This window comes from Pempheris klunzingeri, chromosome 24 (genome assembly GCF_042242105.1).
Source record: "Pempheris klunzingeri isolate RE-2024b chromosome 24, fPemKlu1.hap1, whole genome shotgun sequence".
Classification (NCBI taxonomy): domain Eukaryota; kingdom Metazoa; phylum Chordata; class Actinopteri; order Acropomatiformes; family Pempheridae; genus Pempheris; species Pempheris klunzingeri.
The window spans coordinates 11,098,128-11,121,111 of NC_092035.1; the positions used below are offsets into that span (position 1 = coordinate 11,098,128).

The 22,984-nt window shown below is 41.8% G+C and overlaps 1 protein-coding gene across 3 annotated transcripts; it reads left to right on the top strand.

Annotated features, from left to right (window-relative positions):
- The first annotated feature begins 1,008 nt into the window (after window positions 1-1,008).
- On the top strand, window positions 1,009-21,246 carry stk11ip (serine/threonine kinase 11 interacting protein). Of its 3 annotated transcripts, none has more exons than XM_070855824.1 (26): window positions 1,009-1,171; window positions 1,407-1,474; window positions 1,932-2,134; window positions 2,270-2,344; window positions 2,476-2,571; window positions 2,666-2,773; window positions 2,868-2,939; window positions 3,066-3,195; window positions 3,440-3,543; window positions 3,668-3,757; window positions 4,291-4,332; window positions 4,528-4,695; window positions 4,850-4,931; window positions 5,144-5,644; window positions 5,844-6,064; window positions 6,541-6,651; window positions 7,448-7,685; window positions 9,140-9,282; window positions 9,398-9,653; window positions 11,712-11,821; window positions 12,963-13,060; window positions 14,155-14,336; window positions 18,311-18,395; window positions 19,482-19,564; window positions 20,624-20,850; window positions 21,098-21,246. In XM_070855824.1, exons 2-26 carry the CDS (start codon window positions 1,408-1,410, stop codon window positions 21,236-21,238), a joined length of 3,633 nt encoding a protein of 1,210 aa, XP_070711925.1. In that variant the 5' UTR covers window positions 1,009-1,171; window position 1,407; the 3' UTR covers window positions 21,239-21,246. The 3 variants fall into 3 exon arrangements, with proteins under 3 accessions (XP_070711925.1, XP_070711928.1, XP_070711927.1); XM_070855827.1 differs by having other exon boundaries at window positions 14,158-14,336; XM_070855826.1 differs by having other exon boundaries at window positions 9,401-9,653.
- Window positions 21,247-22,984: the final 1,738 nt, after the last annotated feature.

Genomic DNA, 22,984 nt, shown 5'->3' on the forward strand with positions numbered 1-22,984 from the left:
GACACTAAGCAACGGCAGCTAATAGGCATTTCAGGTCACACGTTTTTCTTTCTACGCTGCAACTTACACGAGACAAACTTGTTTGCTATTTCTTTCTAAATGCAGCACTAATTAAAAGCAGACGTGGTTTAATCTGGTTTGTTCAGAACTCAGTGCACCACCTACAGCTGCATAAGTAACACTCACACTCTCAGGCCACCCAGCTTCCCAGATCTGGTCTTTATTGGTGCCACGACTCGGATATGGTTTGGTGTCAGATCCAGGTTGGTAAATTTGACAGATGGCATTTATTAAAACCTCAACCACCACAAAACCTGTGCCATACTGCATGTGTCTAAAAAAAAAAAGCTGGCAAGTGCAAAATGTCTAGTAGTCAAAGTGGAGTGCGTTCAAGATTTGAAATGCTGTGACAGACAGACACAGAGCTGTGTTTGCTTCTGGCTGTGAGAAAGAACAAAACGTGTGAACCACTCGTGCACGGTGCAATGAATGGTTGCAGGGACTGTGTCTTTGCTGGTTGTATTGAAAACTGAATTTGACGTTTTCATTTGCATGCATGTTGTGTGTGTCTGTGTTGATCAGTCTTTGATCCTTGCTAGAGTGCGCCACCTAGTGGCCGTTTACGGCAAATAGTCCATGTTATCGACTTACAATGACAAAGCAGCACAGAAATGTATTTATTTACTGTGAGTTTAAGATGAACCCAGCGCTTAAGATGTTTTCTCTTATTATAGAAAAATATTTCCTAACAATGTGAGACAAGATTTATCACGTTTTGTTGAGTTAAAAGGTTGACCACGATTTATTTGATATTACGTAGGCTATTTTGTCATAGTTGTGTCTTTTAAGCAGAGGATAATTAAGATCGAATTATAGGCTGCAATTTATTTCTAAAAAGTTTTTTTAAAAATTTAAATAAAAATCTCTTTTTTTTTTTTACAGGGCTTGTTTTGAGTTTTCCTTTTTGGTATATCGGGGCCGCCGTAGCCAAACTATCATGTGACGAAAATATGTCAACATCACCATAAAAGACATATATGTCGCTGATTACCAACAAATTACCACTGAAACGTCGTTTTTCTTCATGTACAACTATGAACATGGTTTAAGTGCTGACCCCTGGGAGTAAACCTTTATGCTAGCTGTCTATTTTCTGGCTGTCACTGCACAGGTATGTCGTTTTTAGCTTAGCTATCAGGATATTAGTTAGCTAGTGTACATTAGCTTAGCTAACGTTAGCTGCAGGAAGTGCAGGGTTTTGAATGCTGTTAGCCAGCGTTGCTTTAGATGCATTGAGTTTAAGTACACTAAAATGATGTATAACAGTCAGATATCAGCAGCCTAAGATGGAACATATTTCTGTTGATGTGTTGCGGTAATATCCTGCCTTGTTTGAAACGTTACAGGATGGCTGTATCTCACAGTAGCCAGTCCTCCCTGGTCCATGGCTTGGCCACGCTCCTCCGAAATGATGGTATGTTAAAGTATATGCATCTACTCAGACAGGCACTTATCAAACATTGTGAGCTACAGACTGTCCAGATTCCCTTTTAGCTGGGAAGCCTGATATTAGAAAGAGTCTTTCTTTCTACTTCTTAAAATCGGAGTCACACTAAGTGACACCAGTTGTTGTTATAACAGACATGTGTACCAACCTTGTGATAGCTAACTTGAATTTGGCAGCTCCATCAAAACTGGACAGGTTTTTTTTTTTAAAGGTCCATATTTTATTGTCTCTTTATACTTATTGTGCTAATTTTGAAAGCTTTCTTTGTGGCATGCTTTGCATACTTGCTTGCAATGGCTGTGATTTTATATTTGCCTTCCCATGATTAATTTTCCTACGCACCTGTCCACCAGGTGTGCATTAGACAACACTGATTAGGTTATTATATTTCCAAAAGTTGCATGAATTGTCTCCCAACCTGCAGGCGACATCGTGCTGGATGGCAGCAGCACACTGACCTTGGAGGCGGCCAGCTTGCAGCAGCTCACCAGGCTGTTTGAACAGTACTTGCTGTCCAGGAGCCAGCAGCACGGCTTCCTTGCGCTTCCCTCCCACCCTGCCGACACGGCTTCCCTGCTACAGCTGCAGTTCCTGTTTGACATCCTGCAGAAGACCATCTCCCTCAAGGTGAGCTAGGAATTAACTTTAAAAAGGTGTCTACTCTAGTTCTGTGGGGGGAAAGTTGCTTACATATCTATTCACTTATACCCCTGTTGAAATTCTCATTTATTACATGTTGTTTGTCTATATTTCTAAATGAAGATCATCAACCCGCCTGGAGTGAGAAATCATCCCGTGGTGAAAATCTTCCCATTCAAGTCTTTGAAGTGTTTGGAGGTAGATTATGAACACTGACTACATTCATTGCTTCATTTTTTTCCCCCTCAGCCTGTTTGATATTCATCCTGCTTCTTCAATTTTCATAACAAAAATATCTATTATTTTTCTTTCTGTGTCTTCCTTACCAGCTCAAGCGAATCCCTCCACACTGTCTAGAGGGACTTAGAGGAATTTACTCCCAGTTGGAGGTCTTCACATGTTCAAAGAGCGTCAGCTCCCTGGAGGTACTGTCCTTGTGCTGAGCATTTATAAGCCAGTGTGGCACCTTTGGCTATAAAAGAGACTCAAAAGCTAAGGGATATATGTCTGTTTCTTCAGGAGCTCCTCTCCCTGTGTGGAGGTGACCTGAGCTCTGCACTGCCTTGGCTGGAACTGCACACCCTCAACTTCAGCTACAACTCCATTATCTGCCTTGACCAGTCCCTAGTGAGACGAATACACAAACAGATGCATAATTACTGACTCGTTCACTAATATTATCCTCACTTGACTTAAACCCTCTCTTCTCTTTCTTTCGTAGAGTTTACTGAACGTCCTGAAGTCTTTAGATTTAAGCCATAATAAGATTCAGGAGTGTGCTGAATTTTTCAAGGTTTGTGTTTCTTTTCATTCAGCTTTGTTAATAAAGTTATTTTCCTCTTATCTGACTGGTGAAATCAGAGGTGACAGCCCCTCCCTGCTTCTGCCCGTGTCTCATTTCTTCATCGCTTTCTCTCAGCCTTTGAGTGAACTGGAGCATTTGAACTTGGGCTACAACTGCCTGCAGAGGGCGCCGACGCTGGGCCTGAGTGCCAGGGCCAAACTCCTCACACTCAACCTCAGGAATAATGAACTGGAGACTATAAACGGTAAAGTAAACAGACGCAGACAGTCTCATTGTTTCTTTCTTGTTCTTTAAACACAGACAATCAGTCACAGGTCAGATCTGCCGGTGTAGTCAGCAGATCCATTTCAAGAGCTAATAAAACTTATAATAATGTAAAAACAGGAAGTTGAGCACTATGCACATACACAAACTCAAAACCTAATCTTTTATGAGCTAGCAGACATTCTCTGACAGTGACAGACACCTACCACTGTTTGATTAAACAGGTGTTGAGCAGTTGTCTTCACTCCAGCACTTAGACCTGGCCTACAACTTCCTGTTGGAGCACTCCCAGCTGGCTCCTCTCTCCCTGCTGCACTGCCTCAACACAGTAAGGAAGCATGTACAGCCACAAAGTATCCAATATATCCTTTACTGGACACATTTATTCTCTTGGGTACTTTAGGTACTGCACGTGAGACCATGGCATTGTAAAATGTGATGTGTTCTTTTAGCTGAACCTGGTAGGCAACCCACTGTACTTCCAGAAGACCCACCGCAACTGCACCGTCCGACATCTCTCCCCAAAGGCTGCAAACCTTAGAGTGAGTAATAATAGTGAGTTTTAGACATCTTGGCAGCAAGAAAAATGGCATAATAGCATTTATAGTGAAAAAAACAGCACCTCACAGCTGGCAGAAACAGATCACAGAATGTCCTGGTTCAAAAAACGTAACATTTACATAGATAAAACTGTCAAAGTTGGGAATAAAACTGTGGGAAATTTCCAAAGCAGGCTGTGATCTAAAAATACACTGTACAGTTGTAGCAGCTGTTGACTCATCTGCTTTCTATCAACATAGGCATAATGTTGCGTGTCACAATGTATCTGAAAACTCAGCCTCTCTGCTCATACAGAACAGCCTTCTGTCTATCATGTGTGAACTCCAAGGTGTTTTCTGCGCAACTGGCTGCACTGCAGACTTCAACTGGCTTCTGGTCTAATGTCATATTTGGTTGAAAATCAATAGCAAACCGGAGTGATGACTTCTGGAGAACTGGTTGAGCAGAAGGCAGCACTGACGAGTTTTGGTGTTTTTTTTTTTTTTTTTCACTTAACCAGTGTTTTTCTTTCCAGCTCAAACTTGATGGTATCCTGCTGTCCTCATCTGAGTTATCAGTGAGTTTCTCTATCAATATATGATCATCCCACTGTAGCAAACTGTTGATAGTCTTTTTGAATACTCCATTTGACATTGAAGAAGACATTTCTGGGTAAATGAATGTAAACGTATGTATGTGTATATATTTATCAGATTTAATTCATATTAATAGAGTTAATACTAGTATAATATTAGACGGCTGTCCTCTGCAGGTTCTTCCAAGACCAGGCCAGCTGATCATCCAGGTACAGACTGCACCTCCGGTTTCTGCGCCACCAGACCGAAGTAACCAGGAAGTATCCAGTGGGGCCGGTGAGCTTAGTGACAGCTTGACAGTTGGAGAAGTTGCAGTATCACAAATTCGGAGGAAGAAATCCAAGGTTAGTGTTGAAAATGATTATGTAGTCTTTCTCTGTGATGTGAAATATTTCCTGTGTAATAACTGAACTGAACTCACAAACTTTTCTTATTTGCTGATCTATCTAGACTGGTGAATACTGACAAATTGAATCCTGTGGCTTTTTTCTGTTTCAGACCAAGGTGAAAGTGCGAAGGGCCAGCATATCTGAGCCCAGTGATACAGACTACGAGCCCAGACTGCTCTCCTCCGCACAGAGTGGGTTTTAAAAGCATGTCTGTCCAATTTGATTCCACATTTGTGTAATATCATACAAATATTTAGATTCAGCCCCTTCTTTTCCTGACTTTTATTATTTTACTCCACTTGTACTTTTAACAACCAGCTGCTTGTAATGTCGCTGACAAGACTAAAGCTTCTTCAGCTGTTACATAAATATCTAAAACATAACAATGTTATTTTTCCACTAGACATTGTCCTTCCCCACCAGCAGGAGATTGAGCGCATGTCCAGCTTCAGAGACCAGCTGGGTGAGGACTGGCTGAGGTACCAGCATCATCTAGATGGAGCTTACCCCTCTACCATCACCGCCTCTGTCAGCGCCAACCAGCCAGCTCCTCACAGTCAGCCCCTCCCCAACGGCTTCAACAACACCCCGTGTCCATCCACCAACCCCGGGCATGAGCCGTCTCCGCCGTCCCCAGAAGTCCCAGAGGTCCTCCCCCCACCGCTGCTCTCATCTGAGCTCAAGTCGGAGACGTCCGACGCAGAAGTAGACCAGGAAACGGAGTCTACCCTACAGTGGCGCGGTCAGGGCTCTCGGTACACTGAGTCCACCTTGGAGGACAGCTTGATGGACGGCCCGGTGGTGAGCCAGGGAGCGGAGAGATCAGCTGGTCCGAGTCCGCAGTCCCAGAAGTCGGCTAGAGGGGAGAGCATCAAGGAGGAAGAAGAAGAGGAGGATCTGGGAGGTAGAGTAGTCAAAAAGATGTGGTATCACTAGCATTAAAATAATACTGACAACACAAGGAGACAAGCATCACCTATATATGTGAACTACTAAAGCCAAACAACTTACTTACACAATGATTATTTCATTAGAACAGACCACGCAGCTCTTCTGAAGCCATTATTCAGTGCATAACGTTTCTTTTTCTTTTTTCTTGTTAGTGGACCTGTGTCACCCCTTACTTGTTGGTGTCCTATCCGACAAAGAGGAAAAAGATTGTGAGAGCCATGGGGAGAGGAAGAGGAGGAGGAGGGAGGTGTTCCTGCGCATCAAACAGGGCCTGGTGCTGGAGGTGGACACGCAGCGCGGCCAGGAGAAATGCCGTCTGGAGCTTGGCAGCCTGGCTCGGGTGGAGACCACAGAGGCTGCCTGGACCCGAGGGGTGAGAGGAGGAAGGGAGGGATGAATGAAGAAACAGACGGAGGGGTGGAAAATGATTTGGATTTTGTGGAATTGTATTATAATGATATGATCATATTGTGTTAGTATTAGTACAAACATCCAATTTCTCTTCATTAAAAAATAATGACCTTACTTCTGTATATTTTAGGTATAGAGCCTATAGATGAACAAAGTCAAAGTGATCGTCTAGTCCTTGAACAGACCGCCTCAAATGAAATAGAGTAGAAATTACATTTACAAAGTTGACATGCAGAGAGGAACAAAAACAAACAGATAAAAATTCTATAATGAAGTAAATGATGCAAAAAGGAGGATGAAGCAGATAAAATTATCCAAATTTACCCCGATTAGTTGCAACACAGTACACTGCATTAATCATCCACTGTTATTTCACAGTAAGGGAAAAAGAAAACATTTCAACAAGTTGTCAAATTGTGTTTTCTTTGTTTCTCTCAGGAGACAGAGGAGATGCTTCCAGCTGTGGAGCTTCAGTTCGACTACATCAGCAGGGAGAAAAGGAGGCGATGCTACGTCCTGCTGGATGACGACCCTCAGCAGGCACTGCAGGTTAATAACACACACACACACACTGAAATTCATACAAACACACACTCTTGAGTCCTGTTGTACGTTTCACTCCCTCTGGAAGAAATATTTTTATGTGATTACAGTAGTGTGATTACAAGTTTGCAATCTTGAAAACCCACACCCACACGCATGATATGCATGACATACAAGGTACATACAGCGAATCCTTTGCACGTGCACAGAAGTGTGAACAACACCCTTCTTGGACGTTCTGAACACGTCTGGTCACGCTCACTGGCTGCCCTCTACTCAAACCCTGTACCCTTTCATTTCCAGTGTGACGTCAGCATCCACCAGCACACTCTGTACCATGTTTACCGTCTTTGTTTATGAGTTTGGTCTTCTCGCATTGTGCAACATCAACTCTGTGCCAGATATAATTTTAACACAGAGTGCAAATAGTAACTCCATGTGATGTTTTTTGCAGATTTATAGTGAACAGTCAGAGACTTATAATTTGTGTTTTAAAAACACACAAAGTGACAACGAGTTTCTTGAACTCTACCAACACTGTGGTTACAGAAACACTCCCACATCGTGCCCTACACCAGCAGCTATGATGTATCCCAGCAAATTTGTTTTTTTTGAGCATAACATCACATTAAGGGAAATGTCTAATCTTGGATATTAGATGAGCTGCTGTCAGCCGAGAAAGTCAGTTTTGGCCAACTTCTCTGAGCTGACTCGCTTTTTTTCTGCATAGACAAAGGTCACTAGCCCCTGGTTGCTCAGTTTGTCAGTTGACAATATAATGACTTTACTTTTTGCTGACTAGGCTCTGGTTGACGTACTGTCACATGTAGCGGAGGAAAACCAGCAGCGCGACTTCGAGCTGCGCCCCGGCTGCATTCGCCTGCAGTGCCTTCGCTGCAGGTCGGAGTTCACGCAGCAGAGAGAGAGCAGTGAGGAGGAGGCGGGGGGGAGAGCGAGGAGGAGAGGGCCTGCGATGCTACCAGAAGGTGTGGAAGAAGGGGATGAGGAGGAGCTGACAGAATGTGATGATGAGGGCAAAGGTGAGACTGTTGAAAGAAAAGTTACCTTTTTAATTTGAGGAAAGATGTGAAGAACCTTGTGTCATACTGTTTGTGTTTAATCCACCTTTATTTGTAATTTAGCATAAATGTTTTTCCATGTCTTTGAATATTTCTATTCACTTTTGAATATTTTTTTAAATACTTTGTGTGTTCATTTGGCCGAGGGCAATGCCTGTTGATGAGCAGAAACACTGTAAAGCAACTAACACCAAATGCAAGACAGTACACATGCACAAAATTCCTTTGTCGATAAAGTTAAGAGTTAAGCAGAGATGCAAAATGGGATTAAAACAATCACCGACCAGATGTTAAAAAGAATTTTGGGAAACAAATGTAAAAAGAAGAAAAAAATAGCATTTGACAATACAAAAACGCCCTCACAGCTCATAGGTGAAAAAAAAAATTCCAGAGCAACGAGATGTTTGGCTTTAGTTTATGTCTGAATCTGTCATCCTTAGACATCAGATAATCCTACACACCCACCACAGCCTTGTCTGACAAGCCTTTTTCAGATTCATCCATCATACTGAGTCACGCATAGTCCCAGATGAGTCATGATCAGCCTCACGTTCTCCAGACCATCATAAGAATGAAACTACATGTGTTTGAGTTTCTTCCTCTGAAATTGGTACCTTCACACTTATCACCTGGCGCTGCGGTAGAGAATGGAAGATAAGGCAGAAAAGACACGAAAGGAGGTCACGCATTTTTTCATGCAACAAAAGTGTTTATCATTTGACGTCAAAGTGCTTTGTGACTGCTCCTCAGATATCAGGCTCCCATTGGTAGTCTGCACTGGGCTGCATATTTTCCCAAAACAAACTTTTGGTTTCAGCTAGGCTCGAGTGAAGCATCCCAGGAGTTATCTCTTCGCTTTTATTGCCAAGCGGCCCGCTCCGCTGAGTTCCCACCCCTATAATCAGCAGCAGACAGATAGTGCGCCTGGCTCCAGCAGCCACCTCCCTGCGTTATGACCACACCTGACATTTAGACCTGCTCCGGCACGCACAGACTTTGCACAGGCTTTGTTCGACAGATGTTTTGTGGATTTTTTGGAACTGTGCTCTTTTGTTAGTGTGCTTAGCCTGCTGCTCAGACGAATGTCAGGCAATAAAAACCTGAAAACCTTTTTCATTCGCACGTGTCTGAACTAATACGTCTGTTTGCTTGTGGGTAAATCCATGCCCTGCAGATAGAAAAGTGTCTCTCCCTCATATGAAACTTGTTAGGATCCAGCATCCATCTTTTCTGTCAATTTATTTGCTTAGTTACCAGGTTTTGTAACTATTGCAATAGCTGTTTTTATTGCAATAACTGATTAAATCCATGAGGGGGAGCACATCCTATTCTTGTGTCAGTGATGGGGATGTTTTTACTGTCACCAATGTGCAGTTTTTTGGAAATAACTTGGAATTATCTGGGTTTTTTTTCAGGAAACAGTAATGTTTGTCCAGATTGTGGTAGCGATCATGTGGTCCAGCTGGCTGGCCAGTCAGCTCCCTACAGCAGTACACCCATCCATCACTCATTGAGGCCAGACAGTGAGGACAGTCGTCTCAATATAACCCAGAGCAAGGTCTTTCTGAGCAGTGAAACACTCTCTCCTCTGTCTGCTTGCCCTTTTGCTGTAATTTATTCCCAAGATTGTTCAACCACAATCTCATCATTTCCATTTTTCATCTTTATCACAGCAGGATGATCACACAGATGCCAGTATTAGCAGCAGTCCTAACCTTGAAACTGCCACCACGACAGAAGATCCCACCTTCCTCACTGCACAAGGAAGCTCCTTCTTCATCGGGGACGGTCAGGGTGTCACCACCAGCCTCTCCTACAACACAGACTGCCAAAGTAGAGAGGATCTGGCTGGGAGCTACAAGTACACTGCTACAGGTGCTACACCACCTGAAGTCCAAGCCCTGCTTGCAAGAAGATCCACCCCAAACGGTGGGTTTTTACACTGTCAACACTTTTTTCAGGTTCTCAGCAGGCCTTAAAGTCTTCAGAAACACTGAATTCAGTCTTCTTAATTAAGGCAGTAGAAGGTATTTAAAAGTCTTAAAGTTAATTTCCAGAGGTCTAGAATCTTTACGCTATTTTTAATGCATTCATTTTCTGCCTCTTATCTGGATCCACCTAACTTTCAGTTCATTATTATTACATTCAGCTTGGAAGCACTGAAAGTGAAAATGTCTGAACAATTGCAAAACTTGGTGAACCTGCAGAAATCCTGTTTTTTAGTGCTGCAACTAATGATAAATAGTTTTACAACTAAGTGCTGAATGCAGTGGTTCCAAACTGGTACAGCCTCAGGATCCAAATGTTTCCATAGACATCAGGTCACTTATGCCAGTTCAACAATCATCAGTGCATTTCTGTCTGTCCGTTCTGCCAGTTAGTCAATTTAATGCTGCCCTTCAGTTTTTGTTTTCAAAATCAAAATTAAATAACCTGAAGCTAAGTTGTAAAGGAAAGAATTCAGGCTATATAAGCTATTTTACAGTAAGCATTGGCCTAATAAAAAAAAAAAAAAAAAAAAACCTGCTGCGGTGCTGAAAATGTTTAAGACAAATTGCTAGGAAGTGGGAAGTGGTGCTTAAAAATTATTTTAAGATTAAGGCACTACAGTAATGTTTTTTTAGACCTCAGAATGGATCCCTGACCCACTTTTGAACTGCACCCCACCAATTAGAAACCCTTGGTTTAGTGTGTTAAATGTATAACACAGTTATCAGAGCCTTAAATGACATCTCCAAAGTGGACCAGTCCAAAACCCAAAGATGTTTCGGTTACAGTGATATAAAACAAAGGAAAGCAGCATTTCTGAAGCTAGAACCAACAAACTGACAAGTGAAACACTTAATGGATATGATTGATAGACAAACCGTGTCAGCAGAGCACTTTTTATATCCAAAATAACACTGTGATGTTGGCAGCACTGTATATTTGGGGGAAACCCAAACAGCAGTCAAATATAAATTGTATCATATTACTTGATTTGAATTCTACGGTTCATATGGTCATTGTAAAACCCATCAAATGTGGCGTGTGGTGTAAACTGTTTACGTCAGTTTTATTGCCTTTCCTAAAGATATACTCAAGTCTTAATTGAAAGTGAACAGATATGGGAAGTGTTTGGATCTCGTGGATATTATGTGGCGCAGAAATGCTTCGAAGTGCTCTGAATCTCTGTGACAGCATCCGAGTTCTCCACCATCTGTCTGCCATTTTTAGACGAACCACATGGTAACAGTGCAACAAGACAGATTGGAATCATTACTGCAAGTGATGGGAGAGGAATGAAAGCCTAAGAGAAGAAGGGCTGAGTCTGAATAATAGCTTTCTGTATCTTTTCTTTTTTTTTTTTGTAATACTGTATGTGCAGTGCCAGTACCATGTAATCTGTCCTTGTGAAACCGCAGTCTCACACTGGAGACAGCTCATACTCTTCCTAAAAACACTGACGCTGACTGCAGTGTCTTTTTTTGGTGACACAGTGCACCCATTGTTGTTGAGCACAGACCTAATTTTCATCTTTCTGAAAAAGTGCTTTGTCTCGAAAGACAAACCGACCTCTGTGTGTGTGTGTGTGTGTGTGTGTGTGTGTGTGTGTGTGTGTCTGCATACACCTTTCACCTTTACTAAAAAAGGTTCAAAGGCCTCCAAATGAAAGAGGTTTGTTTTGGCCCCTGCTGCTCCGTGCTCTGTCATTTTTGAGTAACTGCATTCATCAATGTTCATATAACCTCTGTTGCACTTCATTGGTGGATTTATTGCTCTTAAATTTCTCTCTGCGTGAGGGCTGTTGGCTAATGCTACAGCATGCCGCAGTAAAATCTGACAAAGGTTTCATAAAATTCAGAAATATGTAAGTGTTCACATTGCTGCCAGGAAAGTATGGCTTAAATATTAAGATATAATTTGAGGGAATAAATAAAAGAATCAAAAAGGGCTATTCACTGCGAGTCATGTCAAGGCTTACCTTAACTGTCGATGTGTCTGTAGATGATTTGGATCTTCTGTCTGAGGACTACGAGGCAGTGGACCATCGGCTGCAGCTTTTCCTGGATGTGGAGGTTTTTGAGGGGGAAGAGGAGCTCCACTCTTTCCTCAAGGTATATAAGAGGAAGACACAGGCGCATTAAAGCCTCTGAAGACGTTTCTTTTCCTAAGCTCAAGTATTTCTCTGTAACAGAATACTCATTACTACATAAGCAACAATCACAGTTGAGGTTTTCCTTTAAAAAAAGTCACCCTTTGTTATTTTTCAGAAAGAGTTAAATGCTCATAACTCAAATGTGTTGTTGTGGTTGGATCAGGTTTGACATACTTGCAAGAAAAGCAAGTAAAATAACCAAAAGTTTTCTAACTTTGGCACAACATAGCGTGTTCATGTAGGACCCCATCGCTCACAGTAAGAAGCAGATTGAGAACATAGGTTTTCAGGGCCTTTTAAAACTTTACTGGAACTAATATTGAGGCAGGAAACGGTGTTATTGCCAGATTCAGCCTTTTTTTGTGCCAGTGACAGCAGCCTGTGACTGATCTCTCAGACAGCAGTACGATGTTTTAATGTTGCTGTTATTGTGTTATTGTGATTGTGGTTTTTAAAAGTCTTCTAACATATCTCCCTGATGGCCAAAAGATTCCAGCTTAATGGGTGGTGACAACTTTAAGACCTACACTACTTCAGCTGCGGTTTCATCTCAGTCAGCTAAGATGAATGCAGTCAGTAAATCTCCCGGGAGCCCACTCAACCCTATCTTCCTCTGCTGTAGCTTCTTTGACTAGTTTTATGCCCCCCTGCTGTGGATCGGCGTTCTCTGAGACCTCATTAATATGCAGTGCATCCTGGGAGCTCTTCAAATCACCAGGCTATTGCTTTTTATCTGTCCGACACCTGGATAAGGAGCAAAGAGCGGAACAAGACCGAGCACACCACAGCTGGAAACAGGAGGTCCCTCTCCATTCATCTTAGTTCTGTTTATTTATCCAGTGACAGGGGCTGCTCGCTGTTTCACTTGTGCTTTTACTTCTTGTGTTGCGTTAAGGGAAATTAAGCAAGACCTCAGTCTAGAGGTTTGATTTTAAAGATATGAAGAGCTTGTGGAATACTAAAAACTGGTGTCAGCTTGGTTGCTAATAGTTCAGTATTGAATGTATAGTCCTATGATGCTCATTATTATTCTGTTAAAGCACTGATGACAAGCATTTTCCTGCTTTATGTCATGTGTCATTTTTTCTTTGCGCCCTCAGATGTCAGCTGTCAAATTTGGAGAGCCGGAGGAGGTTCCCTCATTGTTGGTGGTGTCAAACCAGCAAATCTATTTCTTGGAAATGACCTCAGAAACGCAGTAAGTAGAGCAGCTTTATAGGATACAGAAAGTATTTGCTCACTTTGGTACTTGCAATTACATATGTATTGGGAAATATGCAATAAAAAGTAACATACTTTTAATAAGAATTAATTATTTCATTTCACTTATATAACCCCAAATCACAAAATAATCTTAGCGGGCTTAATTATCTAGAATTTCATATCCGTAAAACCCTTAGAAATAATCTCTTACGGGTAAAAACTCGGTAAAACTCTTCCTCCTTGATGAAAATCAATGCAATTCAGTAGTGCCACATGTGAACAACATATTAGGCAAGGTGGGAAATTGTTAGTAATGTGTCAATTTGGGGTCACCAAGAGCAGGTGGACCTCAGAGAAAACAAAAAGAAAGATCAAATAAATGAATGGTTGAGCTTAAGTAGGATTGTTGGAAGTATGAGGCTAGGTCACTGAGATATTGACGCAACACATTCCAATTTATCAAAATCAGTAATGAAATCCTGCTGGTGTGGACAGTGATTCAAAAGAGGGCGCCACACTGCAGTTAACAATTATGACTTTTAATGCTGGTGTGCAGTTCCACACCCTTCGTTTAGGATGTGGATTATATTGCATAACCTGCCCAGGTTTCTGGGTCACATCTTGAGAACACATTGACCTTGCAGTGTCTCTGGACTGTGGAGTCCTTTCCCCTTCTGTTGTTTTAGCCCCTTTTATTATTTTTTTCACTCCTCCGTCAAGAGGGGAAAAGGAAAAGCTTTTCTTCTTTCATCAAAACAGGATCTATTTCCCTCAGACGTGAGCCCATGCTGTGCTTGCTTTTGCAGATTTCCTACAAAAGTGACTGTGATTTTGCTCATGGGAAGGAACTTCTCTTGTTCTTGGCACAGTGAAAGAAATCAGACTATTATTTTGACCTTCAACCTTAAAAGATGAGGTTTTACACGAGTAATTACTGTGATCGCACTGAGTAAACTTTGGCTTCACCAAGACACCTTTTAAAGTGTTGTTCTGGCAGTCTCTCGTCCAAGTGGCAGAGATCAAGTAAACCATTTAATCCGTCTCGCTGTGGCAGAACACTTTCTGATGCCTAACGTCGTTTCCTCCCAGCAGAGGCCAGCTCGCTGATTGGCTGCAGAAGAGGGACAGCCATCCAATCATGGAGCTCAGCTACCTGGAGGTGGGGCTAGGCTCTCAGAGCATCCACATGGAGTTTGGAGACGGGGGCGTCGCCTACACCCTCCTCGTGCGAGACAGTTTACGCTGCAAACGCTTCTTTGGCCTCTTGACAGGTAAAAGGAAACGCTGCCAAATACAAGCAAAGTGGAAAATGGTTTGGGATTAACGTATGGAAAACGTATAAAAGAAAACTCACTGACCCCACCTTTTCTGTACTTACTGGTTACACTGGTTTAGCACTTTCCTCAGGGCGCTTTGGGGGGGAAGATGCCACAAGATAAACCGTGGACTAATTTAGATTAAAAAAAAAAGTCATAGAGTACTGCTGAGTCCCTGAGGCAGGTATTGGAACAACATGTTCCTCTCACAGGCATTGTGCCACAGAAACCCAACCGACTCCCCTCACAAACTAATACTATACCATATGTGTGCTATGTGACGCAAATTTCTGCCCCGTCCCCCTCGGTATTGGGTTCACACAGACTGAGTACATCCTGCCCAGACCAACTTGTCTGCAAGGGAGGACCAGCGGCTGAGAGGAAAACCTTTTATTAGACGGGGGCTCCTGCTCGGGCCTGGAATGTCTGGAAAAATATGGAAAATTAATTTGACAAAATACAGCCCTTCAACGTGTGGAGAAAACAGGAAAACATCTCGTCACGTATGGAAAAGTATTGCTGCTCAGTTTTAGTGCACATGAGTCTACATTTTCAGGATAATAGAGAATTATGACGTATGGAGGTATTTTCCCATAATTACAGTTTCGTATGACCAATTTCAGGGTTCACGATACCGAACACAAGCAAAAAAAGAAATTCTAATTGAGTCGAGAGACGTTCGGATTAGAAGAGCGTTCCCAGTTTTTCCACAAATCTCTTTCGGCTACTTGCTGATGGTGTTTCTGTCCAGCTTTCACTCAAACACAATTACTATTACATATATGGCCTTATTACATCTCATACAGTTTTCTAAAAAGTCATAGTAAATACAAACAAGTGACAGCTGTCACATGTTAAAGAGTATTGGAAAAAACCTACTTTTTACTTCTTTTTTTATTCTTTCTCCAGCCTCTGTGAGCTCTTTCGCTCTGTCTAATTTCATAAACAGCTCATTTAGTGCGTTGTATACTTCGTGGCTGAAAATGATTCCAGACAGCTTTCAGCAAGACTGCAGTGATTGTCCAAAACAGAGCAGACAAGTGAAAAACATGAATAATGGTTTGTTGTAACCTTCCAGGTGCATCTGAAAAAAAATCTGATGTTTCTATTGTAGATATCGGCGTTTAGGTGCCAAATACAGTCGCTTAAAGGATATAATGTTACTATTTGCTTCAAGGAGGCAAAGATAACTAAGTTGTTTTTATGGCAAACTCTGTTTTCCTAATGCCAAATTAACCCCAAAACAGCTGTTGTAATGTTCTGGTCAGAAGACGTACGGAAAAGCTTAACCATAACAAACCTCATCTATCGTCCAAGCTGGCTCTCATCTTGTGGACAAAGTTGAAAACCACAACTGGAATGACGAAGGACCCGCTGGCTGGAAGACAGAGAAAGGATGTGGTTATAACTGGGACAGTTTTCTGGAGCTCAGAAAGTAAGCGGGTCTGACACGACTTTATTGAAACATGAGAGATAACACGAGACCTTTCGAATCTGCAGCCAAAAGAGACATAAAAAGAGTTTTGTCAGGAATTTGTGTTGCTGATCTTGTATTTTTGTTGGCCAGTTGTTTTCATTGTCTGTTTTCATTGTTGTACTCAAACTGTGTTTCAGCAGGATGGATGCGTTACCCCAACGTCTTGCTAGTTTTGAGTATTAGTAAGAGAGAACATCGTTTAGAGTGATGTACCTTTAGCTGATGCCCAGAAACTGGAAATCAACGACCTAATCTTCAGATTTCACACAGTCCTGTCTCAGCTATATAACATATCAAACAGTGGTTCGGAATTTGATTTCATGTGAAAATCATCACATGGTGTTAGTGGTAGATGCAGCCAAAGAGTCTGGGAGTGAAACAAGAGGAAGCAGAATTGCTGACATAGACCAGAGCACCAACCGAACCGAAGTCTGTCCGCAGCAGACTTGGTTCTGAACACGCTCGGCCCGTCACCTTTGCTTACTTGTTACTGCGATCTTGGATGGCACCTCGCTAAAGCTGTCCACCTTAACACGTTATTTAGTCCTTTGGTTCGTTTGACGCTCTCTGGTTGTCCTCAACGCGTAAAAATGTTCTGCCAACAATGTGGGAAACTTTGACTCAAACCCAATGTAAATTTTCATGGAAGCGTTCGAGCCATCCGTCATTTTTGTCCGAAATATTTGGAGGCTTTTCACTGCAAATTTTAATTTTAAAAAAGAGAAGATTACAAGACTGAAAACAGAACCTGATTAAAACTGACATTCTTTAAAAACAGTTTTAAAATTATTCATTTAGTATTGAAAGCAGAGACGTGGCAGGGAACGGGTTGGAACAGCAGCTGTTTAATGAACTTAAGAATCAAAGTCAAATCAAAATGAAAAGAAAAAAGGTTCTGATGCAAATGTTATGTTAAGTTCTTACTTTATTCAAGCGAAGTCCTCGTCTGGCTGACAAAATGTAATGCAGACACATATGTGGATATATTTTTTTTTAAATCGAAGTATCAAAAATGTGAAAAAGCTCAACATAATCAGAAATAGTTTTTTTGATTATTATTATTATTTCCTACACCAATAACGTCAAAGCCCTTTACCCTTTAACCGCCGAATTTATGTGTCAGAAAAGTCACGTCAGAGGTTGTTTCATGTCTTTCTGGGGAAACGCAAGAGCAGAGTTCAAATTCATTAACCTCAGTCACCAGAAGGACAAGTTTATGAACGCAAACATGCATGAAAACCTTTGTTAAAAACAGCAAACTGTAAGAAGCCACTGCAGCTCTAGCAGCCTGTCTTTTGGCCCTCTACACACCTATTGACACACTTCTGGGAACAGGGGCGTGTGATTTTGGAAAACTGATACCGATAATGCAGGGTTTGTTATTATTTTCCTCCACTGTAACCAATCGGCGTCCTCTTTCCTCCCCACTCCTCCTCAGTGTCCCTTTAAATCCCTTTGAAGTCCGTCCATTCAGACTTGACTGTTAAGCCACACTGCAGATATCGCCCCTGCTCTGCATTGTTGTCACACCCAATGACGCGCTACAATTCGTGAATGCGAGCGTGACCCAGCGCATTGTGTCCCCAACATTTTCTCACCCATCGCTTCTATGGGGCTGAAATCTTACACCTGCAACTGGAGACCTTTTGGCTTTCTTACCGGAGTTACAATAGCAGAAGAAGTCTCAGGGTTTGGCTTTTGTGTGCAGACCTCTTTCCACGAATATTTGGGTGTGACATTTTAGGATACTGTAGCCTTTGTGTTCTTTTTTTTTTTTTTTTTTTCTCTGACTCCATCATTTTCATTTACATGTTTACATGTAAGTTTGCTGCTATATTATGGTTCAAAGTCAGAATCCAAGAAGGCAGAGCTTGCATCCCAAACATCGTGAACGAAATGAAAGTGAGCAGTGAGATGCTTCCATTCATTGTGAGATGTGTTTGGCAGCTTGTGTTTGAACGGTGACGCACCTCCCCGCCTGTTTCAACAAGCTCGGAGCCGTAAACCGTTGCACTGTTTTAACATGATGCATACTTTTCAGAATGACTCGTGGACATTTGCATTTGCGTTTGTGTGCTTTTCTTTTCGAAAATATAATCGTTGGTGGTTAGATATCAGTTAAAACAGTATTTTCATCATTGGTTAAGCTCTTAATTACGCCTTCAGATTTCTTATTTTGCTCAACTAAAAGAAGAGCTGAGAAACAAAACAACCAGTTCTGTCATTTAAGAAGCTGAAAAAGTACAATAATGTCAAAATGTTGGTGAGCAATTACTCAAACAGCTGACTGTGTTCAGGAGTGCTAAGTCAAAGGAAACTGGGCTTGCTTTAGTTTCTTGAAGACAAATATTCAACAGAAAATTAGTCTTTTGAGCAGGAGAGCATGACCTGGATGACATCTGGTGCAGGCCGTTTTGATTTTAGTCATTTTCTTTTGTTGTTATTTCTTCAGGAATTGTGCGTGAGATGGCTCACAAGTCCGACAGCAAGCTGAAGTCCATCTCTACCACCAGACTCAACCCTCAGCACCATCTCTGGTAGGCCCACACACTGTCGAGTGAAGTAACCATTGGATGCAGTGAGAAAATGGCCGACATCTTTGATTTTATTTGTTTATATGCTGAAAGATGTGGTCTAAATAGTGTTGTGCACATTTGTATGTGGTTGGGAGGTGTAAGTTAAAGGGAGTCACAGCTGTGAAAGTTCTAACACTGCACATTTCTGACACATCTTTACTTGATTACAATCAGCTTTTTTAGACTTCATTTTGTAAAACTGCACCACTAAATTAGCTGGTAAACCACATCTTAATTTTTAACATGTGTTGCGCTACAAATCCTGAAGCCTGCATGTCAAGCCGTGTCACCTCCGGTAGGTTTTATACCCCCTTTTTTTTTTGTATGTTTTCCTCTCCAAAACAGAAGATAGTTTCTCAGTAGCTTTCTCTACGTTCTCACTGAAAAGGAATGTGGTTTTCTTAATGAAAGTGTTATTTAACAGAAGGAAAGTGCAAAATATTCAGAAAAGCATGCTGTGAATGATCAAACATCTCAGTTATACAGACATAGTTTATATGCCTTTCGTATAAGTTTGGACAACTTGGCAAACACGCTTCATCCAACTAGCAGAAGTCAAATAAATAGTAATTTTCCTTTAGCTTGGATTAGGAAATGAAAAATGTTATATGTTATGTTATATTATGATGAGGAGTAGGTTAATATAAGCAGGTACCAGCACTCACTAATGTCTCAAATCTCCAAATTTTGCTGTTTGTCCTCAGGCAGCAGGCCCCACAGCTCAATAATCCAAAACTAAAATCCAATCAAAGCAGCCCCTTCATGTTTTGCAAGGCAGCTAACCACAGCCTCTGAAGTGTTTTCACAACCCCAGTCTGTCAGCTCCTATTATCACAATTATCCCCTTTGCTTCACAGTTACTGTGAGATTCACCCCGTGATGTTGAAGTGCTTCCATGTGAGACGTGGTGGCCACCACAGCGCTCTGTTAACTTTATGAAAACAGGGTCTATGCTTTTAACTTTACAACAGCCACTTTGGGTGACATATGGGATGCTTGTGCTAATGTGTGTACGTGTAATATTGTTCGTTTCTTTTGGTCTGTCAGGCCTCTAGTGTGTGAAGACATCCAGGCAGATGTGGAGGATGGCCAGTTGCAGTTTTTCTACATTCTGGCTTTTGTCTTGCAAGGTACCACATCCACTCATTCTGCAAAAAAAAAAAACATAACCACGCTTCCCATTTTAGTTTTTAAGATCTATTATATACTTTGCCAAATATCTGTCCATCTCTCTCTAATATCAGTTAGGGGATCTGCTTTCACCTGCATTCCTCCATCGAACTGAGTCTCGATTTCTACATGTCCACTTGTTACAGGAAGATAACATTCCAAGACTCAACATGTACAAATGACTTCTGAAGATGCAAAGAGTCATGCTGTTGATGCTAATTATATAATATGATGCTGTTAGCTTCCCATTTAGCATATTTTCCCGGCACATCTCTCTTATCATGACAGGCTTTTACTGTGGCATCTGCTCTTGGCTTTTTCCTGCTGGATAAATCCAGAGAGCAAGGAGACAAATAATAACAATAAGAAAATGGATGAAAAATGTCCTTCAAGATAAAACCAAGTAACAGCAAGAAGAAGAGAATGTGGAAGATAGGATGGAATAAGGATGATTTGTGGGGAGCAACTGATGTAACGAGCCTGTCAAAGATCCATGTTAACAACTTTTCCGATAAAATGAGACAGTGATCTGCTGTTTGAAGTGGACCGAGTGACGGGCGACTGTATTCTCAGGCATGTGGTCCGTACATGTGTGACGGTGCGACGGGATGCCTTGCTGTCTGCACTTCTGCAAACAAATTTAAAGCCAAGGTAGCTGCAGGCTACACACACCTGCGCACGGCCGTGGAATTTCAAGTGCCATAATTTGAGCGTGCCTAGATCTGCCTTTCCCCTCCGCTTGCTTCTCTGAACACGGAGCCTCCTGATATGTAAGACAACACCAAAATTCATCTTTGTAGCAGAAAGGTGATTTGTAAGTCGATGACCCACAGCTGTTATCTCTAGCACCGCACGAGAGTCTCAAATCAACACTTGAAAAAGGGCATTAGGAAGACTAACTGATTGACAGGTGTTCTCCCAAGTTGAAGATATAAAACCAGGACAAACCAGCGACCATTACCGTTTAGTGCATCTTTGATCGTTTGAATGACAAGAAACTGCTCATATTTGCCTTTCAGAGGATGTTTGGACGCCGCTGACAGTCCTGGCAACCCGGGAAACCCTGTACCTGCTCAAAGAAGATCACCAGTGGAGGAAAACCTCGAGCGGCCTGACAGTGATAGACAACAAAGAAGTGAGCAGCGGGAGCGTTACCATTTTAGAAACGCTGCCAATCAGCTGCGTGAGCTCAGTTCACCTGTGGCCTTCAGATGAGTGCAGGATGGATGTTAAGCTTTATGATGAGGTTAGTACACAAGGGATTGTTTTTGCTTCTTCAGGATCAGGACCGTGGGCACTGTACTCTCACACGCACTTTCAGTCAACCCAAAAATGCACTTCTAGTGATTCATACAACTGTGGCGTCAGTTTTGAGTTGCGCAAACATTCGCGCAGCAGCAGACTTGCAGTTTTTAGCACGTGTTGATACATTTAGGATTTTCTTGCAATTAACCGCTTAGATTTTCTCACGTTGCGTTTTTTTTCTCCCGCAGACTGTCAAACAGGAGAAGACGTGGTGTGTGCGCTCAGAGAGCACAGAGCTCCTCCAGGGTCTGCTGGCCTGGGTCAGAGCACAGTGGGAGGCCATGTTCGGAGTGAAGCTGCACACAAGCCTGCAAAACAAAGCAGCATAATGGGGGGAGGAGGGCGGGGGGGGGGAAAAAAGGAGAAAGTGAGACTGTGTTTTGTGAGCATGAATCTGCACATTGGTACGAGGAAATGTTAAGTGAGCGTGAGCGAGTGTGTCTTTGTTTTCTCTCTGCACCGCCTGCACTCAGTCTGGTCCCATTACACTCATTGCTCTCATCGACTTCTATGCCAAGAACTTGGAAATGATTGCACTCATTCATGTGGAACACAAGCCTGTAAAAGCACCGGTTGCATAATTTTACGTCCAGATACCATCCTACTGAATATTTCTACAGCTGAAATGGAGTGTGCCTTGTTTCCGCCATGTTTTCCCGTTGAAATGCACCTTAATGCATCTCGTAGTGTTCTTCAATCACTGAATCAGCAAGCTGATATGAAGCAGATTGTGGTTTTAGGCACTAAGAGCATTGACTTAGGGAGAAGAAAAGGATTTTTTTTGAAGGGCTTTGCAAGGAGCCAAGCCTAAAATATGACCACCCCCAGTTTGTTAAGTTGGACAGAGTCCGTCCTCGCCAAGATCGGGTGCAGTGAGTTGTGACATCACGCGCTCAACACGAGGCTTGAGGTGCTTTTGAAAGGCCGAAGACGCTGTCATCAAGGGTCACCTCACACGTTTCCCCCCCCCCCCAATCTGGCTCTTATGATGTGTCTGCACTGTGGTATGTGAACGTGAAAGGATTCCAGAAGTGCACATCTTAGCAGTAGAAGCTCTTTTCTCTAAATGCAGAGAACAGATGTTTATTTCGTTCATTTGTAACATTTGCGCATTTGTGTTTATTTTGCAATCTCATTTATATCTTTATGTTTATTTAGTTCACACTTTGGTGTCAAATGGAATCCAGAACCTCTGCAGCTCTGTGCATTGCGTATGTGGCCATGTGTACAGATTGTCATCATGCACAGGTACAGTAAAGTCAAATGAATTGAAATTGAAATGAAAGCACAGTTCATTTAGATTAACCGGCAGAACTTAATTTATTTCTTTGGCTTAGTGCACAAAAATCTTTTATTTTTATACAATTATGGAAAAATGTCTGATGTATGAATGTATAATTGATATAAAAGTAATGTGGTCATCTGTGTTTTGGTGTATTTTTTTTTTTTTTTTTCAGAAACTGAAATAGCTTTTTACAGAGTGAAGGAAACTTTACTTTGACTGTTTACTGAACTTTTACTGAACTCTCAACATAGTTCCATGTGTTCCACTTGCAAATTGACTTCACTTTTTACACATTTTCTTAAACTTGGCGACCATATTTTTTATGCTTGTGTAGAAATTAATCAAATTAAACGTGTCATATGACCGTTTTTAGTGATATACCCCCACTGTAGAAATTTCTTCAGTGTTGGGTTGTTTTTGCAACTTAATTCCACCTCTTATTACAAGGATGCATTTCCCTGAATAACAGAGTGACACCATAATCCATGTCAACAAGCACAAGTATGTGTGGTTTCATGTAACAAAATCCAAATTACTGTTAATTCCACCGTCTTGTGATGATGCAAACCACAAAAATGGAAGCCATACCTGAAATACCACCAAGCTGAAGCTTCTACATATTTCTGTACAGGTAAACAACCACGACGAGTGAGGGCACAAAAACTCTAATAAAACTGATAATTCTCTCTAACCCAGTCTAAGCAGAGATCTAACAGTTAATCTAGTTGCTCTCTTTATCATTTGATTTATGTGCGTGTTTGACAGTGCTCCAATTATCGTTTAGAAGCTT

What these genes read in the sequence shown, in the direction of transcription:
- stk11ip (XM_070855824.1), top strand. Translation starts at nt 1,408, where the DNA reads ATGGCTGTATCTCACAGTAGCCAGTCCTCCCTGGTCCATGGCTTGGCC. An exon ending in TCTGCCTTGACCAGTCCCTA is followed by an intron (nt 2,774 to 2,867) that starts GTGAGACGAATA and finishes TTTCTTTCGTAG; the next exon opens with AGTTTACTGAACGTCCTGAA. An exon ending in TGAACTGGAGACTATAAACG is followed by an intron (nt 3,196 to 3,439) that starts GTAAAGTAAACA and finishes TTGATTAAACAG; the next exon opens with GTGTTGAGCAGTTGTCTTCA.